This window comes from Elephantulus edwardii, unplaced genomic scaffold, assembly GCF_000299155.1.
Source record: "Elephantulus edwardii isolate Elephantulus edwardi_28Jun2011 unplaced genomic scaffold, EleEdw1.0 scaffold00510, whole genome shotgun sequence".
Taxonomy (NCBI): domain Eukaryota; kingdom Metazoa; phylum Chordata; class Mammalia; order Macroscelidea; family Macroscelididae; genus Elephantulus; species Elephantulus edwardii.
In genome coordinates this window covers 480,533-490,592 of record NW_006400260.1, presented here as the reverse complement: position 1 = coordinate 490,592, position 10,060 = coordinate 480,533, and the positions used below count along the sequence as shown (strand labels likewise).

At 46.4% G+C, this 10,060-nt stretch overlaps 1 protein-coding gene across 1 annotated transcript in view; it reads right to left on the bottom strand.

Annotated features, from left to right (window-relative positions):
- Nucleotides 1–4,441: 4,441 nt before the first annotated feature.
- The window catches only part of LGALS12 (lectin, galactoside-binding, soluble, 12), a 9,659-nt gene continuing 4,040 nt past the window's right edge, over nt 4,442–10,060 (bottom strand). Inside the window, exons 4-9 of the mRNA XM_006903111.1 lie at nt 9,392–9,511; nt 8,835–8,873; nt 8,266–8,292; nt 7,600–7,688; nt 5,217–5,367; nt 4,442–4,588 (exon numbers count right to left, since the gene is read on the bottom strand). Coding sequence (XP_006903173.1) covers nt 4,442–4,588; nt 5,217–5,367; nt 7,600–7,688; nt 8,266–8,292; nt 8,835–8,873; nt 9,392–9,511 — 573 coding nt within the window. The remainder of the gene's footprint in view (nt 4,589–5,216; nt 5,368–7,599; nt 7,689–8,265; nt 8,293–8,834; nt 8,874–9,391; nt 9,512–10,060) is intronic.

Sequence of the window (10,060 nt, the reverse complement as noted above, 5' to 3'; positions counted from 1 at the left end):
AGGCCTGGTCAAAGTGGGGTCCAGGTGGTTCCTTTTTAGGAATTAGAGCCGCAGAAACATGAGTCAATTCAGGTCTTCTGTACCACTCTCAGTGGAGTGAACTGCACTCTGGATTACCTATCTGTTGAGAGAAGAGTGGTAGAGCCATGCATGCCTAGGCTGAGATAACAGGTGTGGGGCTCTTTGCATTTTCAAGATCATGAACTCAGGTAGGAGATAGGCAGCAAAAGACAAAAACCAAAGTGTTACAATGAAATGTGCAAAGGGCTGGAGTTAGAAAGCCAGAAAGAAGGAATACACTTGGAATTTCTCAGGCTGAAAGGACTGAAGAATAATCTCAAGTTTTTGGTTGCAGTAGTGAAGGATTGTATGGGCAAAGCCTTAAATGATGCAGGAAGCATCAAAAGAAGATGGAAGGAACACACCGTCATTGGTCCAAATAGAACTGGTCAACCCTGAAGCTTTTCAGGAAATAGTATATAATAGAGAACCAATGGTAATGAAGGTGGTTGTTCAAGTTGCACCAGAGGCACTGGCAAAAATTAAGGCCCCAGGAATGGATGAATATTAGTTAAGGTGTTTCAATAAACACATGTAGGAATTCCTAGAGGATGCCCTGTCAATCTATCTTGTCTGTTGTTTCTCTGAGAAATGTCACCATATCCTCAGTGTCCTCAAGCTCTAGCCACCCACGACCCCATTTCTAAAGAGGAGGAAAACAGACACCCTTTGAAGGGGTATCTTTGCCTCAGTTCAGGCTGAATGCCAACACTGAGGCTTTCTACTTTGTCAGATCCCTTTATTTTTTAAAAAAGAGAGGGCATAAAATAGAAGACTTAAAAAAAAAAGATGGCCTATCTCTTCCTGTGTGATTTAAGGCCTCTGGAAACCTGCTGCAGGGGCAGCCGTGAGTCAGTTCTGACTTGATGATACACAATAACAACAAGTCCTACTTCCAAATGTGGTGATAGTCACAGCCCCAGGACGGGTTTAGACATTTAGAGTTCTGAATGGTCCTCCTGCTTTGGTCTTGATCGACCTGCAGGTTAAAGGCCTCAGCTCACCCTTCACAATGTCAATGCTCTCTAATATGACTTTCTATCCAGGGTCCAAATTTTTATGTCACAAGACCACACAAAAATGAGAAATATATTTCCCTTTCCTACCTCAGGTCCATTTCACTGTTTCTATGACTGTCCCAGCATCAATTTGTTTCTGGAACATCTAACAACATCTATCCTCTGTTTGGGAAATGCGGGATCCTTCCTGTGAACATTTGGTAAACATGATTGAGCCAAAGCTATCTGAGCTCCATTTATTACTTCCTTACACTTAAAAATTCCAAAGACACGCTGTTTGAATCACCAGATGTTCTGCGGGAGAAGGATGGGCAATCTTCCATGTGATTTTTTGATTCTTAACACCCACTGGAGGGTCTGCTATGGGTCGGTTCTGACTCAACAGTAGAACAACAACAATTCCTTGGAAAGGGACATCATGCTTGGATAGGTAGACGATCAGTGAAAGACAGGAAGACTCTCAATGAGATAGGTTGGCACAGTGACTGCATCAATGGGCTCAGGTATGTCAGAGATGATGAGGACGGCACAGGACAGGACAGGGGTCAGGTCCGTAGTTTATAAGGTCACTGAGTCATGCTTGACTCGATGACACCTCATAAGAAGAACAAGAGCACTGGTTTCACAAACACTCATATACAATTTTTTTATGATGTTAATGATAAATAATGCAACTGCCCTCTTCCCCACGTTCTCCCTGTGACTCTTATTTTCACTAACCCCTCAATCCTACACCTTTCTGCCTTTGAGATTTATTCATGGGTAAATATTACCCTTTTGGTATCTTACATGATTTACTATTGTAATGAGCGAGTGTCTTCCTGGTGTTATTTATCTTACGGGTCTGTCTAATGTTGGGCTGCAAGTTAAGCCACTGGAGTTTTGTTCCAGGTTCAAAGAGTAACTGAAGGGTGTGATCTTAGGGTTTTGGCCAGTATCTGTCAGGTCATTAGGCTTGGCTCTTTTCTATGTTTCTGGTTTTGCTCCACATTTTTCACTCTGTCCAGGACCTTCTACTATGCTTCCTGCTAGATTGATCAGCAGTGGGAGCTGGCACCATCTAGTTTCTTCTGGTCTCAGGGTTTTGGAGGTTGAAACTCATGTGGTTTATTAACCCTGTAAACTATAATACAGATTTTTAGGGGGTACAAGTCATAATAGGGATGATAGAATATATAGAAATAATAAAAAGACCAAGGGGCACATTAAAAAATATGCCTCTGAGTAAATTATGTAGAGATGAGACAATCTACCCAAAATTAGTGAATAAATGTGTAAAATTAGACGTTAATTTACCTTGCTGGAGTAACGAAAAAACCCTATAAAATATCTGTGCATAGAATCTAAATTCTTCTTAAAGTCATCACATTACAGGGCTTATGCTAGGAATTGTAAGAGAGTTTATAATTAGAAAGTCTGTTAATAGGATTTACCCCATTATCAAAGAATAGCACATAGGAATATATTACAACAATAAATGTTTTTAAGATGTTCATTAAAATTTCCTGTTTATGATATTAAAATTAAAAAAATCTTAGCAAACCAAGAATAAACGTACTTTTCTCTGCTCTACAAATAATATCTATTCCTAATGACTGTCATCATATAACCTTTAATGCTGAAATCATAAGGGCATTTTCCTATTCTCAGAAACAAGAAAATTATGCTGCTAACATACTGCTACTCAACAGCTGTACTAGAGGTCCCAGCTGACGTAATGAAAGAGAAAAGAGAAAAATTAAATTGTTGCTGTTATGTGCTGTTGAGTCCCCTGCGACCCATTAGAGACCCTGTGTACAGCCGCTCTGAATTCGGCCCTGTCCCGAGCCAATCTCACTAATTCCCACACCAACCCTCTTTGCTCCAGTCACTGTATCAATCCGTCTCATCTGGGGTCTTCCTCTCCTGCACCGTCCCTCCACCCTTCTGAGCATGAGGTCCTTCTCCAAGGACTGGCCTCTCCTGGCCACGTGCCCAAAGTATGTGAGATGGAGCTTCAAAATCCTATCATCCAAGGAAAAAATTTGGTTTGCAAATAGTATATCTGTTTGAATGAATGGAATAATTGAGTATGTTTTCTCTGTGCATAATTAAGTTCAATAGTTGGGTAAGTTCAATAATTGAGTAAGTTCAATGTGCATAAATCAGATGCATCCTTAACCAAGATCAACTCATCATAAAATAGACTTTCCAAAAACCCCAGCATTTACAGATAGTATAAAAGCTTGTAAAGTACCTTGCTTTTGAATTGTGGTGTTGGTGAAGAATGTTGAACGTACCATGGGATGTAAAAATACCAAATATGTCTTGAAAGAGGTGCAGCCAGTGTGCTCCTGAGACGCAAGGCTGCAGCAGTGGGCTTATCAGCTCAGCAGAGATTGTCAAGGAGACACGGCATCCGGCACGGTTTGGTGCTTCTGTACATCACATTGCTATGAATCAGAGCTGATTTGATGGCACATAACATAAGGTACTTGTATGTAAAGCTAATGGTAATTGTGCAGAGAAAACTTCATAGAAGGGCATAAAAGAGCAAAGTGAGAGACACACTATCTTTATGATATACCCCACCCCAAATATTATATATTAATACCATATTATATATCTATATAATGATATATATTGTTGTTGTTAAGTGCTGTCAAGTCACAGGCAACTCATAGCGACCCTATGAAGAAGAGTCCTCAACGCTTGGGTGTCTTTCATCCTCTCTCCAGTTTCATAGGGTTTCCAGAGGCAAGCTATTATGGGAGTGGATGCCACTCCTCCTTCCAAGAATTATATATTAATATTACATATCTATACATTCAATTCAGTTCTAGTAAAAATCCTAAGTGATGTATTAGTAGATATTGACAACTTTAGCTTAAAATTTCTTGTGGAAGAATAAAGGGCCAAGATAATGTTGAAAGAATATGTTCCCTTCAGGGGAACCTATACACAATGGCATTCAAGATTCAACAGTGTAGACAGTGGTGATGCCCTGAGAGTGGTGGGACTTTGAATGTCCAAGAAGAGCCGAGCTGAGCCATGACCTTGACTATTCCCCAAGGACTGCTAGATGAAATGGAACTAAGTTCTAGATTCTTTATTCAATTTTTAATGTCTCTTTTGAGCCTCTGTCCAGGTTTGAAGGAAAACGACACTACATCCCAGGCCCAGGGCGGAGGGAGGAGGCTATCACACCTGTGGGTTTTCCCTCTGGCCAGAAGTCCCTGCAGACTCTGACTTGTCGCCTCAACAGTGACTTGGTCTGACGTGGTGACAGGTAGACAGTTTAATGAGGACAGGAAAGAAGGCCCATACCATGGAACCGAGCATAGGAAGACCCCCTTTTCTGGCTGCTGCCCGCCCCCGGACCTTCAGCAGTGGACGCAGTAAAGCTGGATGCTGCCACCAATCCGAAGCTCTCGCAGCCGTTCCAGGACCTTCTGGCTGAGGCTGGTGGCTCCCACTCCCTGTCCATTGAGTGCGAGCTTCAGGCCTCCCTCGTGACATAGGAGCAGCACCTGGGAACAGAGGTGAGGGTGAGCCCGGGTCTCTGGTCAGATCCTCCCTTGCCTGCCAGTGAGACCCTCTCCTTTTCTGAGAAAACAACAACTGGGGCCTGGAGGCAGTGTGTTTAGGAAGACAGGGGACTGAAGGAAGGTTCAGCTTGTCACCGGCTACTGCCACTTTAACCGGTCCCACAACTTGTAATAGGAATTGCTTTCCTAAATGACTGATTTCAGGTTGTGGCTGCACATTGGAGTAATCAGGAGAACTTTTTAATGACACTGATGCCCGGGCCTACCGCACTGCCATCCGGTGGATTCTGACTTGCAGGGAACTTCTGAGAAGGGAAGAGAATTCTCTGTGACATTTTGGTTACCATCCCAACACACGCACTTTGCCAGCAGATTTCCTTAGGGGGCTGCGCATGTTCATGAACTCTGGCTTTGCGTGTGTGTGATCCCTGACATCACCGCCAATGAGTGGCCAGGAAGTCCTCTCTGGCCCTTGAACTCCTTTCCTTCCATTCTCCCGGTGTGTGTGTGTGTGTGTGTGTGTGGTGTCTCTGCAAATTCCAAGGGTGTTATGGGAATGGAATCCTGGTCTCCATCCCAGAGGGAGGATGCTGCCACTCCTCAGACTTGCCTCGAAAAATCGCTGGTGAGAAAAGAGGAAGGGAGCCAAGATCAGCTTCCTGCGTCCCCAGGGGGAGATCCAGGCCAGAGTCCTGTCTGTGAAGGAAGCCCGGAGTGACACAGGCACTTGAGCCAGCTCGTCTCTCAGGCTCAGGGTGAAACTGCAAGGAAGAGAGTCAGGGAAGGGGATCAGCCTCTGCGGGTCAGAGGCCCTCGCTGAGCAGACACCCACATCTTTCTCCCACACAGTGGCTGGTGGATTCCGAGAGCCTTGACTTTTAAGTTAGCAGCCAATTGGGCTTAACCGCTGGCCAGGGATCCCCTGGAATAGGTCAGACTTGACAAGAGCTCTGAACTCCAGAACGTGTACAGATCTGAGCGTGAATGCCAACGCTGCCACCTACTGGCTGTGACACTACGGGCAAATGCCTGCCCTTTTCAACGTGGGGACCACAATCATATTAACAATATTATTGTTGTTGTTATGTGCCATCGAGTCACCTGCGACTCATGGCGACCCTATGTACAACGGCCCTAAATCCTGCTCTATCCCGTGCCAATCTTATTGTCTCCGACACACCTATTCTCATTACCCCAGTGCCTGAATCAATCCATGCCTATCAGCTCTCATCTGTCCAAGTCAAGCCATTAGTTGCTTTTAGAAAACAACACTAACAGTATTTATTGCAGACTTGCTACGTGTAAGGCACTGAGCCCATTCTTGATGCTCCTGCCTTCAGCTGAATCAGCCTCCATGGTTCTTAGTACTGTATTCTACAATATTCAGTTACTTGGATCCACAAGTTGGTTTGGGTTATCTCCGTCATTTTTCAGATGGGGAAACAGACTCAGAGAGATGTAACAACTTGCCCAATATCACAGAGGTAAAGCTAGGGGTCCAAGGCAGGATTGCCTGGCTCCATAGCCCATGCTGACCAGTCCTGGGCACTACACCTGCCCACGTTCACAGGCAAGATCAACAGCGTGCAAGGCCAGGGCGAGCAAGGTCCGTGCCTTAGAAAGGACAATGCTAATGGAATAAAGAGCTTTTACTCTACAAGAGAATTCTACTACTACCCACATCTGTTGAGCACTCACAAGTCTAAGAATTTACACCACTTTTGAAGTTGGCGCAATTATTATTCCTCTTTTACAGGTAAGGAAGCTGAGGCACAGAGAGGAAAAGGAACGGCCATAGACTGCACAGATAGTCAAGTGGATAAAGCAGAAGTTAAAGTCAGACAATTTGGTCCAGACAAACCATAAAAATCAGTGTATTTCCTAAAGGAAGTATGTTGTTGTTATGTGTTGTAGAGTTGGAACGGACCCATAGCTGACCCTCCGGCCGATTTTCAGGGGCAGTTATTTTGCATGGGAGGAAATTACCCATCCTTCTCCTGAGGCCTTGAAATGCATGCCTTTGGGACTGCAGTGCAGTTTCTTGCCACTAGGCCACCAGAGCTCCCTAAAACAGATATATTGGTAGATAAATAAAAGCCCTCATATTTAGGACAAAATTTGAGTCCACAGGTTTGGCTGTCGGGGCAACCCGGCAGCATTCACTCAGGTAACTGAGTCACTCAAGAATGGGCTTCTATGCAGTATTTATCCTTACGAGGCTGTGTTAGTTCACTCAGCATAAAGCTCTCCAGCCTCTCCCAAGTTACACAGTATTTTTTAAAACCATGGCTCCTGAGTGCTGCATAGTATTCCATTGTGGCAATGTACCACAATTTCTCAATCTATTCAGTTATAGTTGGACATTTGGGCTGTTTCTCTGTTCTTATGATGGTGAATAACACACTTGTAAAAATAGAAGGATAACTAGTAAAATATATATGAAACTCAAAGGGAGGAGGGCTGAGGATGGGTGGGGGCAAGACCACAGTGTTGCACAGTTTGGTGGGTGGAGGGACAGGGGCAAAGGAAATGGGAAGGATTGGGCGAAAAGACAGGTAATGATGGGCAAGGTCCAATGGTGATAATTTCATAAAACATAATGCATGAGAATGAATGTGTGAAACACAATATGAATGAAGAATAGTGTGAAATACTGTATATACGAACTTTATACATAAACCAATTAAAAAAAGAAAATAGACTTTTTTTTTTTGTAAGAATAGACTTTTAAGCACTGCCCTTCTTCGTGCCTCTGGGTTCAGGCTGTGTCCCTACCTAAGCCACCTCTGTGTGACCTGGAGGCCTAGGCCTCTCTCTAGGACCTCACCTGCTCTTGCACACGACTTTTCCTAGGGTTCTTTTTTTCCGGGGCCTAATCAGATGTCGTGGTTGAGAAGATGCTTCCCAGAGGTGGGCTGTGGGCCAGGAGGGCCTACTTTCAGGAGGGGGTAACTTACAGAGATGCTGCGCCCTTCCTTCCCTCCAGTACTTACTCCTTCGATTCTTGCAAGACCAGCCCCCGAACTACGATGACCTGCCCGGGCCAGAGGCCGCGGGGGAGAGCCTGCGAACACGGTACTTCCTGAGGGAACACACGTAGCAGATGTCAAAAGGTGACTACTGAGGAGGGGATTGCCTGTAGGAGGGGCCTCTTGCCCCCAGAATTGGCTTCCTGAGCCGCCCTCAGGGGCCAGTGAAGCTTCAGAGCAGGTGAGTTTCTGTCTCCGAATTTGAAACCAGGAGAAGACTCAGCACTGTTTCTTTATTCAACTTCTCCTGCAGGCCGGGCTTCTGGTCACCACTGCTCCTGCCCACGGCTTTCTCGGGGCCCCTGAATGTGGAGTACATCCCCTATCATTGTCTCCTTAAGCATTCTGGTCTTAATGGTCTGGCTCTCACACTGGCCTGGGAGCTCCTGGAGTTCTCGGAAGGGCCTGGCATAGAACAGTCATTTAACTGTCACATCAAGCATAAAGCAAAGGTAAAAATGAAACTGGAATTTCAATCTGAAACTGACTGGCCTTCCCAGCAGCCTGCAGTTTTCTGTGAAGGGAGGGGAAACCCTGCTGCTGCGAAGGCCTTTTCCACCAGGTGGAGCTCCCGAGCAGGTAAGGAACTACACGCACCATCAGCAGACAGGAGGCAGGAAGGTCACTCACCAGCCTGGGACTTTTCAGCAAGAAGGGCTGTAAGGAAGGAAGAAAGAGACAAGGAGGAAGTGTGTTGGCTTAATGCAAGGGGACCACTAGTAGTATTATTAAAGTTTGGGGTATCTGGGTTGTGTCTCCCCCAGCAGCAGGGGACTCACTGATGCCCACAGGGGTCCTCTTGAACTCAGAGGATCACCAGCTGTGGAATAGTAGGGAAGGCAGGACCAGAGAGTGTGTCGTACTCTCTCTATGGCCTTGGACGAGTACATGGGTTTTGTCTCTCGTGGTCCTGAGGGGCCAACCCTAGCTACCTCACAGAATTGCTCTACCAGGTCCTGCCTGTTTGACGCATCCAGCTCGGCCCCATCCATCCTCCCAACCCAAAGACAGGAGAAACCAATTCAGGATCTCCAGTGACTGAATTTAAGATTGCTGTCTGCACGGCCGCTGAGGGCAGAAGGGGCCAGAGGGTCTTGTGTCATGTGAGAAGCAGCCCAATGAGGGACAGGTCGTGTTGGGGGAGGACAGAGCACTAGCTGTCCAGTTAGTGGGGCTGTAACCACGCCCAAACCACTCACGTGTCCGACTGGGTACTCTCTTCTGCCCTCCAAAAATGGCTGTGTGGAAAGAGAGAACAGGCAGGATCAGGCCGCTGCAAGGCCCCAGGGAGCATTTATGGGGCCCCTACTCTGTCTACTCAGGCCTGGAAAGAGGGCAGACGTCAGCTCTTGCTTTTATAACTTAATTTCCACACACTGCTGGATCATGATTCTTAAACTGGGAAGGCTTCACCTCAGGCTTGAATCCGAATCTCTGTGGTGGCACCTGGAAATCTGCATTTTTAAACAAGGTCTTCTGAAGGAATGATGAAGCCAGCCAGCTGCAGTCTCTTTGGGGCCCCCTGCTCTGATCACTTACCTCCTGGGACTGCTTTTTAGGGTTAGCCAGACCCCACTTGTGCACAGACCTCTGTCCCCCTTTCTGTCATCACCTTTCTTTCTGTGCCTCTGCTCAGATCTGACAGTCCCATGGATCTGACACTCCCTTATCTGTTTCTTTGTCTGGGGCAGATAAAGGGGTCCCCAGGCCTGTTTAGGTGCCACTCAGACCTTGGCATCAGAAAAAAAACACTTACACTGATGTTCACAAATCCAATAGCCTTCACCAAGACATCACCAGATACGCCCAGGGTGTCCACCCGGGAGAGTGGGAGCCTGTAGGGGTAGTGGAGAAAGTGCTGTCCATTCACGCTCACCTGGAGAGAGAGATAAAGAGCTGAATGCCCAAAAAAAAAAAAAAAAAAAAGAGCTGAATGCCCGAAGCAGAGCAGCTAACATTCACCAAGTTCATCATCAGTCACCTGCCAGGCCCTGGTATGCACTTTGACCTGGGGTTTTAATGTCACAGAGGCTCAGGGAAGCAGGTACATTTTATGTATGAGGTGTTGGAGGCTTGGGAGCTTACACAACCCTCCCAAGGTAGCAGAGCCGGCAGATGGCAGAGAGGGCCTTGGAACCGGGTCCCATTCTGTATGCCACTCTGCAGAGGACCTACCGTTTCTCTGTGTAGTCCTTGATGAGACCTGCTCTGTAGACCTGAGCAGCAGCAGGTAGGGAAACTGAGGCTCAGGAGGTGGTGTGATCACCCCATGTCCCACAGCAGATCCCTCGACTGCCCCTGTATCTCCCCCGAGCTGCCTAACCCCCACCTCCATACTGTGGAGACCCTGCCATCCCCCTTATCAGCCAGAGCCTCGAGAGTGTCCCGTCCTCTTAGAATAGAATAGGATAGGATAGGATAGGAT